General features: G+C 37.4%; 3 protein-coding genes across 3 annotated transcripts; all 3 read left to right on the plus strand.

Moving 5' to 3' along the window:
* Positions 1-1,047: 1,047 nt before the first annotated feature.
* Positions 1,048-3,228, plus strand: LOC21397290 (plastid-lipid-associated protein, chloroplastic). The gene is made up of 3 exons (XM_010100840.2): positions 1,048-1,601; positions 2,197-2,392; positions 2,778-3,228. Exons 1-3 carry the CDS (start codon positions 1,138-1,140, stop codon positions 3,090-3,092), a joined length of 975 nt encoding a protein of 324 aa, XP_010099142.1. The 5' UTR covers positions 1,048-1,137; the 3' UTR covers positions 3,093-3,228.
* Positions 3,229-4,011: 783 nt separating this feature from the next.
* On the plus strand, positions 4,012-8,141 carry LOC21397291 (ankyrin repeat-containing protein ITN1). Its single transcript, XM_024167428.1, has 7 exons — positions 4,012-4,519; positions 4,606-4,752; positions 4,893-4,991; positions 5,356-5,487; positions 5,809-5,853; positions 5,995-6,548; positions 7,481-8,141. The coding sequence occupies exons 1-7, from the start codon at positions 4,012-4,014 to the stop codon at positions 8,126-8,128; spliced, it is 2,133 nt and encodes a 710-aa protein (XP_024023196.1). The 3' UTR covers positions 8,129-8,141.
* Positions 8,142-10,353: 2,212 nt separating this feature from the next.
* LOC21397292 lies at positions 10,354-15,678 on the plus strand. The gene is made up of 5 exons (XM_024167430.1): positions 10,354-10,898; positions 11,230-11,379; positions 11,595-11,702; positions 13,581-14,428; positions 15,013-15,678. Exons 1-5 carry the CDS (start codon positions 10,373-10,375, stop codon positions 15,676-15,678), a joined length of 2,298 nt encoding a protein of 765 aa, XP_024023198.1. The 5' UTR covers positions 10,354-10,372.
* Positions 15,679-16,396: the final 718 nt, after the last annotated feature.

Below are 16,396 nucleotides of genomic sequence, written 5' to 3' on the forward strand. Positions count from 1 at the left end.
CTATAACGACGTTAATTTTTTTTTTCTACTTATAATATATATATATATATATTATCTCCAACGAGCCATTTCCTATATATCTTTGGGCTCTTTGGTATAAGGTTAGGTCCATGCTTCTTTTACTTGGTGTTTGTCTACAAGGCCCATAATTAACATGCAGAGATCTGTAGCTTCACGAAACTTAGTCGCTCATCAGCATCGGAGTTCAATGAAACGGATGGGCTGAATATGGGCCATGGGGATTGAATTGCGACACAAATAAAAAAAAAAAAGGGTGTTCATTTATCTAACGAGTATATTTCATGATTATTGAGGATATCGTCTTTTCCAGTCTATGAATACCCAAAACATACACGGTCTGTTTAGTTAACTGATTCGAATTGAGATATGATTTTATATGAGAAATTTTTACTATAATAAAAAAATTAAATGTGACTGTTTTTAAAAATTTTTTACTATAAAAAAATTCAAATTTTATTTTTTAAATTAATAAAATGAACAGGACCATAATAAATCGAGCTCATAAAAACACCACATAAAAATGTGCTCATTGAACTCTTACTTGATTACAACTTGTCACTTGTCAGCAAGTGTGAGATATTTTGTGCAACCAATGGAAACGCTCGTCCCTAACCAATAAGCGAAAAAACACGCCAATAAAGAAGACTCTAGAGTTTAGACACGTAAAATGACCCTTTTCCAATATCAATTTTTATGTTTTTTTTTCCCTTTTTAATAACAAAAAAATAAAAATAAAAATCACATTTCATCACATAAAGGTACAAAATCCTTTCTGCCTCAAAATCATATTGACTTCCCGTTCCGAGCTTCCTTCTCATTACTTCCAGTTGTTCTCATACACCCCTTAACTTCATCCACGTGTCAAAAATACAAAATTTCAGGACAACTTTATATCATTCCTTGTGCAATAATCAAACTGTAAACCCCATTCTGCCCCCACCAGCGTCGACAAAATCTCAAATTGTAGGGACAAAACCGTCTTTTCAAGACCATCTTCCTTCCAACCTCTATAAAGTCTTCGCCATGCTGGTTTTCTGGTAGTGAAGAAGTTTTGGTTGAGTTCCTGTAATATTCTGCTCTCAAAACCTTTCAAGTCTCAGTTCTGAAACCCTAGAAATGGCGTGTGCCTGTCAGCTGAACCAATTCCCATGCAAGAGCTTCTCTGTGGTACCGCCGCGGCACCAATCGAAGGCCTCGCTACCTCCGAATTCGATCGGAGTGCCGTCGAGATTCACCGATGGCCCGAAGCTTTCGACCCGGGACTTGTCCCGGGCTAGACCGGTGTCTCGAGTCCGGGTCGCGAACGACGACGAGTGGGGCCCGGAGCCGGTCACCTCCGGAGAGGACTCCGCGGTGGCGGTGGCCGAGGAAAAGGAGGAGGAGAAGCCTGTCGAGGCGGCGGAAATCGCTAGGCTGAAGAAGGCGTTGGTGGAGTCATTCTACGGGACCGATCGTGGGCTCAAAGCGTCCAGCGAGACTCGGGCCGAGATTGTGGAGCTCATTACGCAGTTGGAGGCCCAGAATCCGACCCCGGCCCCGACTGAGGCCTTGAGTCTCCTCAATGGAAAATGGATTCTTGCGTGAGTTGTTCCTTTCCTTTTAGTTCCTTATTATTTTTTCTGAAAATGAATTTTGTTCTTTGTTCGTTGTTAAAAGAACGTGCTTTGATATTGGGTTTTCGTTTAGACTTTAGTACTATGCTTCTTGAGTTTTGTTTGGTATCGGAAACTGTCACGAATCGGAATAGTATTGATCCGTCTTCCCATCCGCTTCCCCTGCAACCAAACAGTTTTTTTTTTTTTTTTTTTTTTTTTTTTTTTTTTTTTTTACCGTTTTTTGTATCTTTATCAAACTACCAAACATTTTTTTTTTTTTTTTTTTTTTTTTTTTTTGAATTATTCGTCATCGATCTTTGAATCTTGATACTAGTTTTCTATTAGAAGAATTGTAAGCAACTGTTTCTAACGGAATGAACACATGAAACATGAAATTTGTATTTAAAATACCGGCTTTTTGTTGGTAACTTTTAACTTGTTTAAAATCTGATGTTGAAAATTGAATCAGAACAGTGGTTTTCACTATGTTTATTATGTAAAACAGCCTGCTTTCTTATGGTTTTTATGTCTGGAGACTAGAATTTGTCCCAAATGACTAATTGTTTGTGTGTTGTTGCAGGTACACATCTTTTCCTGGTTTGTTAACATTGTTGTCTAGAGGTACGCTGCCGCTAGTAAAGGTAGAGGAGATATCGCAAACAATTGATTCGGAGAATTTCACCGTCCAGAACTCTGTCCAGTTTGCCGGTCCATTGGCTACAACTTCCATTACGACCAATGCCAAATTTGAAGTCCGAAGTCCCAAGCGTGTGCAGGTTTGTTTTCTTTTCTATACCCGTTTGTGTCTTTCTCATTAATTAGTTCTTATAGCTCCAAGACCATAGACCAAGTAATTGATCACTTCTGGCATAGATGAGTTCTCTTTGTAACTATTTGAGACTGGTAGTGTGTCAAAATATCAAATTTAATTTAGAATATGTTTTCCCTTTACAACCATGACAACGAACAAATCTCTCTAGTTTGTTTCAAACTGCTCTGTTTTCCCTTTAAAATGACATTCTGCAATCATATTTTTTACTTGGTTCCTCTTAAAGATTTGCCCTTTTTTTTTTTTTTTTGAAAAGCTCTTTTATAGGTTAGAGTTTTGGAGAGTTTTGAGTTGGTTCTAAACTAGCTCCTTTCTTTTTTTGCTCCTTTCAGATCAAGTTTGAAGCCGGCATCATTGGAACTCCCCAGCTAACTGACTCGATAGTGGTACCAGAGAATGTGGAATTTCTGGGTCAAAAGATCGATCTCACACCATTCAAGGGCTTAATCACCTCCGTCCAAGACACTGCTTCATCTGTTGTGAAGACCATCTCGAGCCAACCACCACTCAAGATCCCGATCTCCAACAACAACGCACAATCGTGGTTGTTAACCACATACCTCGATGGAGAACTTCGAATTTCGAGGGGGGACGGTGGTAGTGTGTTTGTGCTGATAAAGGAAGGCAGCTCCCTGTTGACACCCTGAACCATCTTACATCCCTTTGTCAAGTGTAACAATACATAGAGATATGAAATGAATGCAAGAACTTGATTATCATTGGAGTACTGTGGCCTTGACGCCTTGTTAATAATGAAGGAATATTGCTTGGATTATAGTTTAATTTTATTGTTAATGGTTTTTTATCCTTTATTTATCCTACGGATATTAGTTCGCAAACGTTATAAGTTGCAAAAGGCGAGATAAACAGTAGGAAACGAGACTAGAAGTAAATGAAGGCTTGAAAACGAGACCTAAAGTGTAAACGACAATAGACAAAGTAAATAGTGGCAATTAAGCGCGTAAAACTGATACGACAACAGAAACTGGGAAATTGTGAAAACGACAACAAAAGGGGAACAGAACTAAAACGCAAACTAAACGAAAATAAAGTATCACAAGACAACAATAAAGAAACGACAACTAACGTTACTAACGTTTCAAACGTCAAGAAAATAGAAAAAGAAAGCAATAAAAAGCGTACGACAACAAAGCAAGAAAAGAGTACGACAGATTGGTATGGAGGGTTTTTCTCTATTTGGATTTGGGTTAGTTAATAGGATAATCAGTATGGCATCTTCTTGATCCGAGACTTAAATATACTGCTTCTAGGACCACCTCTGCTTCTTCTCTCTGGCTCTGGCTTTACTTTAGTTACTCAATTTAGAAATAATAAAAAAAAAGTTATACCATCTTACTTTCCTTTTTAAGCACTTAAAGAATAGAAATGGAACAGAGCAGTACCATCCATCAACTTTCGAGACTTTTTCACTCAGCCAAGCAAAGTGGATACCCTCTAATATATTGTTTTTAAATTATATACAACTGCATATACACAAAATAGCACTGAGCACAATATTCACATCTTGAGAGAGAGAGAGAGAGAGAGATGGGGAGCGTTGCAAGAATGACGGAGCCTTATGGAGCAGCCCTGAACAAAGACTGGAACGCATTGAAGAACTTCTACGAGTTGCACAAGGAATTCGTGACTGCTTCTCTGACGGTCACCGGAGACACTGCCCTTCACATTGCAGTCCACAGCGGAAACACGCAATTGGTAAGGTCTCTGCTCAACCAAATATTGGGCGACGACAAAGGCAATGAGTCCCCGCTGTTTCATTCTTTTATCGAAGAATTGGCGCCCCTTCGGAGAAAGAACGAGTACGGGGACACGGCTCTCCACGAGGCAGCCTCCCGCGGACATCTCGAAATCGTCAAGTTATTGCTGGACCGCGATGAAGAGCTTCTCAAAGTTAAGAACAACAGAGGAGAGACTCCTCTGTTCCGGGCAGCTGCGTTTGGCCAGACAAAAGTGGTCAGATTTTTAGCTTCGAGAGTCGACGACATGCGAACTCACCGCAGACGAGATGATAGCACCAGCATTCTTCACATAGCCGTCCTCGGAAGATACTTTGGTATTTTTATTTATTTTTACTAGAGTTGTCACATATATGCAAAGTGTTTTTGCACATGTTTTTTTTTTATTTTTTATTTGAAGCAGAAACTGCAGTGGAATTACTCCGACACGACATATCGCCGGATTCGATAGATGAAAACGGCATGACATGTTTTCAGCTGCTAGCTAACATGCCGTCTGCTTTCAGGAGTGGTTACTCCATGGGAAAATTGGCCAGTCTACTCTATTATTGTAAGTCTAAAACACTACTAGAGCCTACTTGCCTTTCAAGCTTCATCAGATTTAAGCACTGTCCTTGTGATTTAAAACCTCCTCATCGATATATATACTTTCTTCATAATTCTTTCTCCTAACAGGCCTTCCTGAAAAAGATTACGACGAAGATGATGATATAGTGCCGCAGCATGCCTCAAGCGGAAAGAAAGATCTGGAGAGTGGACAGGGATCTAGCCAAGGAAACATTCCTACAGGTAACTTGAGACAATTGCTTATTTGTTGCATTTTTTATTTTTCTGTACATTGATGTTAATGCAAAGTAAATTTCTTCGCTTTTATCATGTTGATCTGGAAAGTAAAACTTGTATGGATGCTTGCTAAAAGAACTAAAAAGACTCTATTACTCTAGTAATTCTGGTGAAATAATATAGTCTGATGAATATTTGAAGTAACTAATAAATATTTGAATTATCATGCATCTAAAATTTACGTACCTTTTCTTTCTATCAAAAAAAATTTACCTACCTTTCTAGCTTTTACCAGATTCAAGCATTTTTCCCTGTGGTTTTCTACCCTCATTGATAAACATCCTTCCTTCATACTTGTTTCTCCTAATAGGCCTTCCTCAAAAGGATGATCAGAAACTCGATGATATAGTACCGCAGCCCGCCTCGAGTAAAGAGGAAGATTTGGAAAGTGGCCATGGAAGGAAACCTCTCCAGGGATATAGCCAAGTAAACCAACCTACTGGTAATTGAGGCAAACATTTCATACGTACAAAAAGTCCTGAAAAATTCTCTTTTACCGTAGTAATTTTGGTTGAAAGATCAAAGATATGGTTTGAGGATTACTTATTTGGAGGAACTGATGTAATCTGAATATTTTGTTTCAAAAGGGTCTAAGAGGGATTGAGAATTTCACTTTACTTTGTTTTGAACTAGTGGCTAAATATTGTCTTAATGTTAAAGACAATAATCATAGAAAGTTCCAATTTTGTTCAAGAACCCAAATCTAACTTATAAATAGAAATTTCCAATTTGTGTTCTAATCAATTTGAGTCGAAACTTTCAGGGACCTTAAAAGCTTACTGTAATTTTTGGAGGGGCGCAGCTCTAGGTTTGTCTCCGTAATTCTCTTGTGGATTTCTGCTAGAACACAAAAAATGTTTGTGAACATCAAATATCAAATACTTTGTCAATTTGCTGAAAGATGATCACCTGATATTTTTTGCTCTCTGTCATGATTGGCAATCAAAAGTATTGCCAGCCATTGGAAAACTGTGGGACATAAAGAAGAAGCAAAGCAAAGTGCTGGAGCTTCTCAATATTCTTGCCAAACAGGATTTATCATGGATTGGTGGAAACTTTGGAGGCGCCCCGGATGAAAAAATCCACCTTCCTGTGCATGAAAAAGATGATGCAGAAGAAGCTGACAAAGATGATGAAGAAGACGCCGGCTCTTCTAGGTCTCACGCAGCTTCCGAAACTAGTTTTCGGTTCGAGACTCCGCTCATTGCAGCAGCAAGAAATGGGATCATGGAGATAGTGGAGGCCATACTGAAAGTGTATCCGCAGGCGATCGAGCATGTAAACCAAAGAAATGAGAACATATTCCATGTCGCAGCGAGATATCGAAGAGCAGAAATATTAGAGCTCCTCCAATCTTCGCACATTCCAATTTCGAGGCTGAGGAGGAAGATCAACGCAGATGGTGACAGTATTTTGCACAAAGCGGCTTATTTGGGAGAGTATTCTTTGAGGGATAGGCCTGGGGAAGCCCTTCGTATGCAGTCTGAGATTCAATGGTTTAAGGTCTGTTCATTTTGCCTCTAGTACTACTCTCACTCAGCTTCATTTCTCTGTTTTAGTACATCAAAATTTTTTCAATCGTGAACCAAAATTTCATGAGGACATAAGGTTTAAAAGAAAAATACTGGTATCCAAAAAGTTGACAAAAAAATTTATCTATTTGAAGTTAAAATAGTGATATTTAAATAATATTGATATTAAATTCTTCGAGATTCACAGTAAAAATGTTTTCTTTTTTTTCCTAAAAATATACTAAAAGGACACTTTTAACTAAGTTTAGAGACTGCTCTTGTTTTCTGAACTCAAGAAGATCAACCCTTTTTTTTTTTATCATGGTAATTACTTAGTATAGTAAATCGAAAACCTAATTAGAAAAATGGTTATTAAAAAAAATATATTATTATCACGGGTGCCTCTAAATTTTACGGTCATTTTCAATTTACCTCATGAACTTTAAAAACTCACTTTACCCCTTAAATTTTGAATGTTCTCACTTAACTTCTTTTGTTATAATTTCTGTTAAAAATGATGGATTAAAATAGAGTAATGTAATCGTATGGTATTTTTGTTAGAAACAAACATATAAAAATAATATGATAACACTTGACTTTTTTTTTTTTTCATTTGATTTTAATATAAATTACAATAGAATAGATTAAGTAAGAACAATTTAAAATTTAAAAGATAAAATAATTTTATGGGACAAATAAAAAATGACTCTAAAATTTAGATTACGATAATAATAAAAAAAAAAACCATTTTTTTTGTTACTCAACAAAAACATCCATTATCGTTTTATCTTAGTTTTGTCTCTTCTGTATAAGAAAAAACGCAAAAAAGTCGCCGATTTCATTCCTGCCACACTCTTAATCATCAACTCAATGATTGCACTAAAGAAGAACTCTAAATACTTCAAATGAATGAATGAAATGCAGAGAGTGCAGAAAATAGTGCCTTCATATTTCATCAACCACCGGAACAAAGATGAACACACAGCCCAATTCTTGTTCAGCAAACAACACAGAGACCTTGTCAGGCGCGGTCAGGAATGGCTGATGCGGACCACGCAGGCCTGCACCCTCGTCGCCGTCCTCATCGCCACCGTCGCCTTCACCTGCGCCTACACCGTCCCCGGCGGCTCCAGCAAGACCGGCCACCCCCTCCTCCTCAGGACGACTCCATTCATCGTCTTCACGACCGCCGACACACTCTCCCTCTGCTTCTCCCTCACCTCCGTCGTCGTTTTCCTCTCCATCATGACCTCCAAAATGCAAGAGCAGGACTTCCGGAGGTCCCTACCGTTGAAGCTGGTTTTAGGCCTCACCACACTGTTCTTCGCGGTGGCGGCTATGATGGTCGCTTTCGCCGCAACACTCGTGCTCATGATGAGGAAGAGGCTTCACTGGGCCGCCATTCCCATCTACACCATCGCTTGTTGTCCGGTTACTATCTTCCTTGTTCTGCAGCTTCCGTTGTATCTGAATATCGCTTGGTTCACTGTACAGGACTTGGTGCAGAGTTTGATTTCCTCTTTTCCTCATGGCAAGTGTTTGAACCCGAGATCATGCGCTAAAGAATCTTAATTTTCCTGTTCATTTTAAGAATTCCAACTTTGTCTTCATCCATGGTTTTTGTTTTCTTTGTTTGTAATAATCCTGATGTTGGATCTGGCGTTGTCAATTACCACACAATTAGTAGTAAACCATTGTTTTTGCTTCAGAAAGTTCGGTCTCTATCTTTCTCTCTCTTTGTAAATGGCTTGAGAGTTAAACAGAATTAACAGCAACTTTAATACGCCATCATTGTCCTTTGATTTAAGGAAAATTAATTAATTGGGCAAGTCCACAATGTAGATGGTATACTTGTTTTTAAACCTAAACACATTGTGTGTTTTTTTAAGAGAGAGAGTGTCAGAAGGTCCTTGGAGAGCAGAAGTTGATTGAAGCTCTGGCATTGCTTCCGGGCGCGTTGCCAGACTTCTGGCCGTGAAATTTAGTCCTTCGACTGGTCTCGTCGTGGCTTCTCGTTGGTGGTGGCAGTGTACGGTGTGGTGGTTCCATGTGGGCTGATCTGAACCAGTTAGGAGCTTGAAAACCGAACGGACAGTCTCCTTTCTCAAGGGAGTTTTCCATTTGGTGGTTGAGATATCTTCGTTGGTCCTATGGCCGGACGCCATTCACCGGAGGTTTCTACCGGCAGTGGTTAGATGTTTTTGTATTTTTGTAACTTTTGTGTTTGTAATAAGGTTGGTGATTTCCCCATTCAACCTTCATCTAGTTTGCTATTTTTTGCTAGATTTAGGTGTTTGGCTTAATGTCAATACGATGGTCTTCGTCCGATTAGAATTTTTCTATGCCGTGTAAATGTCCCCTTTCTGTGGGTTTTGACAATCGGCCCCCTCTAGCGCTCGACAGCTTATGTTGAAGAGAGGGGTTTTCTCCAGTCGAGCTTTCAGTTTGCTCGTTGTTAGTGTGCCGAGGTGCTTTCACAGTTTCAGGCCTCAGGCGTGCGTTTGTTTCTCTGATGGATTAACATTGTACTAAAACAACTGTTTATTAGTATTTTAATGAAATGTAATTTTTCCTTTCAACTCTCGTCTAGTTTGGTGTTTTTTGTTAGATTTAGGTGTTCGGCTTAATGCTGATAGGGTGGTTTTGATCCGACTAGAATTTTTTATGCTGTGTAGATGTTCCCTTTCTGTAGGTTCTGATGATTCGTTCCTCCAGCGCTCGACAGCTTATGTTGAAGAGAGGGGTTTTCTCCAGTCAAATTTTCAGTTTGCTTATTGTTAGTGTGCTGAGGAGCTTTCACAGTTTCGAGCCTTGTTTGTTCCTCTGATGGATTAGCATTGTATTAAGATGACTGTTTTTTAGTATTTTAATGAAATACATTTTTTTCTTAAAAAAAAACCTAAACCCATTGTATATTTATGTATTTCTCTTGATATAAACAGATTTGTTTTACTTTTTAAAAGATAAGGAAGTACGTACATAGGATAATATTGCAATATTCTTTCGAGAGTTCAATAATTAAGTGAAATCTGCATATTTAAGTGCAGTTTAAAAGAAGTATAATAACTTTACAATCTCTGTCGGATTTTACTTGAACAATATCTTTACTTAAAAGTCAGTATAGCAAATCCATACATGGAAAATATTTTAAAAAGATTTTCATGCAACAAGTGCGTTTTATTCTTTTCGTGTCTTAATATGGCAGCCCTTCAATGCGAAGATAACATCTCTTTAGTATGCGAAACAAAAGCAAGCAATTTGCAGCAGAAAAAGGTCAAAAGCGAGTGTAGTCTTGTGTCTTATTGGATAGATTCTGATCAGTAGTATATATGAAGGATACGACCGTAGTACTGTTCCCAAAAAAGAAAAAAGTATAAAAAGCAAAAGTCAAAAATCAAAAATCAAAAATCAATATTCTATTCTTACACAGGACTACGACAGGAATAAACCAATCTAAGGGCCTTTGGAACCCCCCCCCCCAAAAAAAAAAAAAAAAGAAGGGAAATCCATCAAGGCATATCTATGTAATGCACATAATGAATTGAGGCTAAAGGGGTCAGAAGAATAAGCAATCAAAATCAACTTGGATACCTTGCTTGATAACTTCAAAAGCCAAATTAAATCCACATTCCACAGCACATATATAAATAATAATCATGCATGCATTACACAACGTAGTGATCTTACCTTCATCCAATATATATACACTGATATATATATATATATATAAATATATATGTTTATATTTCTATATAAAAGAGTTCTATAGTTTCAGAACAAATAGTGTACCTCTCTGATCTCTCTTATTTTGTCGAAATGGATTCAACTAGTTCCAATCATCATGATTTCAACACTTTCAAACAGCTCTACGAAAGTGTGATGAGGGGTGAGAAGGACAAAGTCGAGGATCTATACTGCAAAATCCCTGCGCAACCAACCCGGCCCCTGACGGTGTCCCACGACACCGTTTTGCACATTGCAATATACATGGAGCGAAAAGACATTGCAAGACAGATCCTGGCCAAGATCACAAACGAACGCGACTACAGACATTTGCTGACGACGAGGAATTCCGCTGGAGACACGGTTCTTCACGAGGCCGCCGCCACAGGCATGACGGAGCTCGCCAAGGAGATGCTGAGTTTGGCGCCGGAGCTGCTTTCCATTAATAACAGGCTTGGGGAAACACCTCTCTTCAGAGCTGCACATTACGGCCAGGCTGAAATGTTTAATCTCTTGGCTGATCAAGTTGATAAGAAAGGCCCGGAGTTTCAGAAACTCCATCTCTCTAGGGAAGATTCCACTACTATTCTCCATATTACGATACTTGCTGAGTTCTTTGGTCAGTATTTCTTTGTTTAATTTGATTTTTTAGGAAATTAGTCTCTTTCTTTTTGTCATATACTTTATTCAATAGACACGCCAAAACTGATCATGTATAACCATCTTATGTATATAAAAACCTTCTGAAGTAATCGTTTTACAAATAACATTAATATAATCTACCATAGTACATGAGATGAGTTAATTAATGAAAAAAAAAATAATTCTCCTTTTTTTTTTTTAATAAGATAAGATCAGAACTAGTTAATAAAGGTGTTAGATGCTAACTTTTGACCTCTGTGGATATAAAATGATAATGATTTTTTTTTTCCTAAAATTAAATACTGCAGATCTTGCGTTTGTAATAGCTGAAAGATACCCTCATTTAGTGTATGAAAAAGATGACAGTGGGATGATAGGCCTCCAGCTACTCTCAAGCAATCCTGCAGCATTCAAGAGTGGGAAAAGTCATGGATTACTAAAAAGATTTATATACTATTGTATGGTTATTTCGTTGCTTAATATACAGATGCATTTTGCTGTGTTTAATTAGAATCCATATTTAGACTTTAAGCAGTTGTGTGATTAATTTAAAAGTCTCACCATCATTTCATATATATATATATATATATGGATGAGTGTATATATATATATATGTATGTATGTATGTATATTTTATTCTAGTAGTATTTTATGGCGTACATTTTACCTACAGGCATCCCGAGTGAAAACTACCCTGACGATCAGAACCAAGAAGAAGTTGGTGGACATGAGGAAAAAAAAGAAGACGTACGTATAAATGAATTAGGATTAATTGGCAAAGGTACGTACATAGTTTTTTTTTTTTTTTTTTTTTTTTTTTTTTTTTTTTTTTTAACCAACCAAGGTGGGTACATAGTTAAAGGTACAAAATTTTGAATATGAACTTTTTTTCGGAAATTAAATGTGCAAGATTCTTATTTGCTTTAAAAATGATATAAATAATTGATTGCATATGCCATTCGTGATTCTGAGTTCCTTACTTTGTCATGAAAATTCGATTTATTGCCTTTTTCTTTTTTTTTTTGGCCAAAGTTTGACATTATGTATATTGTATACTAATTGCAGCTCTAAGAAAGATGAATATTTGGATTTGGTGTTAGACTTTAATTATAAATATGATTTTAATCACCATATTCATAAATTCCAAGAATTATTATGCTTTCATCTAATAACGATTATCAGTGAATCCAAAATCACAAACGACCACCTGATACTTATATGTATATATATATATATATATACATTTACCAAATCCAATAAAATTATATTTGTATATCGACGAAATTAATACATGGCCGAGATTCATATATATCACCAAAGAAAACTTTATAGCCGAAAGTCCGTATATGACCAAAAACAATATTTACCAAAAAATTAGAGAAGGAATTTCTCTCAATAATTTAACATGATGACTGATTTGATACTACTTGTTAGGCTTTAATCACCATATTCATAAATTTTAAGAGCCATTATGTCAAATTACCAAGATAATATTAAGGAAGTGTATGTGAATCCATAATAGCAACAATCAACACTTTTACGGAATTACTACGACGATTGACAAACCGGTTATTGTCTTCCTCAGTCAAATCACCAGAGTTCTTTAATAGAGTGTTCTCTCTCTAGATGGGGAAGAGCAAAAGCGGCCGAATGATTTTATGTATTGAAGACCATAACCTATAAGTCCTTATATACTTATCCCATTATGCTCCCATTAAACCTTATTGGATAAGTATTAGGTACCCACTCATTTATCACATATATCCTATTAGAAGTCTAATTGAGCTCCCCTCATTAGACCACTTAATTAGCCAATTTATTAATACCGTAATATAATTGTTATTTAAATATGTGGCCCACATAAAATATTAGGAATTAACGTGAAAATCTCAACAATCTCCTACTTGGGCTACACATAATTCCTGAAACAATTATATCATATGTTACTTAAGTACACTTTCTGTATACTATTTATCCTTAGACTTCACTTTAGTTACAATTTGGGCCATCTCCTACATCAGTATGAAATCATGGCGGCTTTCATCACACTCAAATGTAACTAAACCTTCCATGGTCACCATACCAACATATTCAATGACATAGATCGAATATGGATGAGTAGTATAGAAATTACATGTAATGTGATCTCAAACATGCCTATTTCTAACTGGTCCTATTTTATTCTTTAATAAGATCAATCCGAAACTTTTTAAATCCAATACAAAACTGCAATTAGAAAGCATACAAATTCAGAGATAAACCATAATCTATCTTCTTTATTGTGCAGAAAAATAACATAAAATGTATCTTAACCAAAAGAACATCTAAATTACAAACTCCTACTAAAATCGCCCATCATCAAATAAAACAACACCCATATGAGTAGTATGCTCGTGAAAAGTCTTCGGCTGTACACCCTTGATTTGTAGATCCACCATTATGGAGTTTGTCCTAATATGCTCTATAGACACTTAAAAACTCTGAACTATTTATTTAACAACAAGAACTTGAAGTCTATGTGCTTCGACTTCAAAGAATTTATGTTATTATTGGAATATAGCAAGCCTGAATTATTGTCACAAATATCTCACTTTTCTCACTTCATAATTTTATTTAGATTATTTGAAGCGTCTTTCATAACTTCGGACTGAGATTACAGGATGGCCCGTGATGAATGAAATCTACAACGAAAAGAAAAGGCATGAATCGGCTTTTAGACTAGCCAAGTTGCTAATAAAACAAGACACTTCTTGGGAGGTAAGCATGTCGAAGGAAGATAGGGGCAAGATTTCGGTCGGAAACTTTGATAATCCGCCTGAAAGTACAGATAACGACGATGAAGAAGGGAAAAAGGGTCGAGCAAACAAAAAAAGAAAAGCGGCTAACTTGCAAAAGAATACTACTCTCACAGACGAAACAGGGCCAACAACAGATAAATTGTTACAAAACACACCACCAAATCCTGCTGATATGCTTGATTCTTCCATGGAAGCCGTGTTTTCGGTTTTGGTTCAAGACGAATCAGAAGATCAAAAAGCCCCTGAAAGCAAAATAGTACAGAAAGCAGAACCTGGAGGAGGAGGCCTTCCAAATCCCATGATGACAGAGAGCACAAACACTTCCAATGTTGAAAGTAGTACTAGTACTAGTACTATTGACAAAACCAAAGGGAAGAAAGCTTTGTCACATTCTCCTCCTACGTCGCTGCTGATTGCAACAAGCAGAGGAATTGTAGAGATTGTCAATGAGATACTAAGAGTGTATCCGCAGGCGGTTGAGCATGTGAGTGATATGGGACAAAACATATTGCATGTGGCGATTAAGTACCGACAGTTAGATATCTTTCGCCGCGTTAAGAAGATGCAATTGCCCATGTCGAGGTTGGTCCGGAGAATCGACATTAATGGCTACACAATCCTGCACCATGTTGGAGTTATGAACTATTATACCGGAGGCACTCTGCCTGGTCCTGCACTCCAGTTGCAAGAGGAATTGCTTTGGTTTGAGGTGACCATGTCAACTACACCTTTTTTGTTTTTTAAGTACCCATTGTTGCTTCTTTTTTTTTTTTTTTTTTTTTAATAAGGGGTGTGAGATTAAGGGTCTGTTTAGTTTATAGATTCAGAATCATGATTCATGATTCTGATTTTTTAAATTTAAATTTTTTGTGAGAGAAAACATTGTAGAGAACCATGAACTATGATTCAGAACTAAAGACGGATACATGAAACAAACATCCCTTAATACTCCCACCTCAACATTAAAAGAAGGGTGTGAATTTACTGCTATATACTCAGGCAACCACTAAGTTTCTCAACCATTAGATTTGCATTACCGATATTTAATATGATTTTGATGAAGATAGAACAAGCCCTTGTATGTTAATAATGTAACGTTTATTATTATTTTTTTAAGTACTGGTGATCAGTGTTATTAGTTATATGTATAGAATGCTATACTTATAAATTGAAAATGACTGAATCTTTATAATATTGGTATGTAATTTTGTGGTTGCAAATTTAGTCTAGCCATATATAATTCTAGATTTATTTTTAATAATGTTAAGGTTTAAATACCGATGTTCTTTACAGCGTGTCCGGAAGATTATTCCGCCACACTACGAGATGCACCGGAGCCGGTTCAAAGACAAAAGCGAGACGGCGGAGGAGTTCTTCCGCCGCACCCACGAGAAGCTCCTGAAGGAAGCTCAGGAATGGCTTAAGCGGACGTCGGAATCATGCTCAGCCGTAGCGGTCCTCATCGCCACCGTGGCCTTCGCCGCCGCATACACCGTCCCGGGAGGCTCCGACCAGGACACAGGAGTTCCCGTCCTCTTGCACGATCCTTTCTTCTTGGTATTCACCGTAATGGACGTCCTCTCTCTCGCCAGCTCCTTGACTTCCGTCGTCATGTTCCTCTCTATTCTCACCTCCCCTTTCGAGCTCCGGGATTTCCGCCTTGCTCTCCCCCGCAAGCTCATCATGGCCTTCACTTTCCTCTTCTTCTCGGTGGCGGTGACAATGCTGGCCTTCGCGGCGACGATAGTTTTGATCATTCACCTGAAGAACCGATGGACTACGAGTATCATTTACACGGTGGCTTTCCTTCCCGTTACTGTTTTTGCGCTCTTGCAGTTTCCTCTTTATCTCGCGTTCATGGACACTGTGAAATCGACCCTTAAAGTCATCAAGAGAGCTGTTCATTGGTATACTATCCCTCGTTGGTTTAAGTCCACCCTTGTTAGCAAGAACGATTAATGAGATTTATCAGTACTAAATTTCTGATGTTAATTTTGTCTGAAATTAAATGTTTGTTGCTCTTGACTATTTTGTTGTTACACCGGCTAGTTTAGTGATTACTTTTGGATTCATCATATGTTTTTGACGCCTATGGATAGTGCGGAAATTTAATTGATTTTGCGAATTTCGAATCTTTTTTTTTTTAAGATAGTAAAGGAAAAAGGGGCAAGCAAAATAATAATTAAAATTCCCTAAACAATAAATAAAGTGAAAAAAAAACACTTGGGTTAATAAACCGACAATTAAATTTACAATCAGAAATTGGAGAACGACGCTAAAATGAATTACGACAACAGAATAGAAAGACTAGAATAAAATTAATAACCACTCGGAAACGACAATAAAAAACAAAAAAGTAAACATAATGGGCCTGTTTATTACCGTTTTTGTTTTTATTTTTCACGTTTTTCAAAGCAAAAAATTAAAAACAGAAATGAAAAACGCGTTTGGCGAAGTTTGTGTTAGAAAACAAAAACAAAAACGTTTTTGTCTTTTTGTGAAAAACTGAAAACGAAAAAAATACGTTTTCATTTTCTGAAAACGGATTTCAGCTTTTTTTTTCTTCTCTCTCTTCTCCAGCCGAAGAATACGCCGGAGAACGCCCACCGTCGCTCATCCAGCCGGCGTCTGCAACTGCGCGCCACCCCCCCTCCCCCCCGACGACTCGTCTCCGACT

Source organism: Morus notabilis, unplaced genomic scaffold (genome assembly GCF_000414095.1).
Source record: "Morus notabilis unplaced genomic scaffold, ASM41409v2 Scaffold1292, whole genome shotgun sequence".
Taxonomy (NCBI): domain Eukaryota; kingdom Viridiplantae; phylum Streptophyta; class Magnoliopsida; order Rosales; family Moraceae; genus Morus; species Morus notabilis.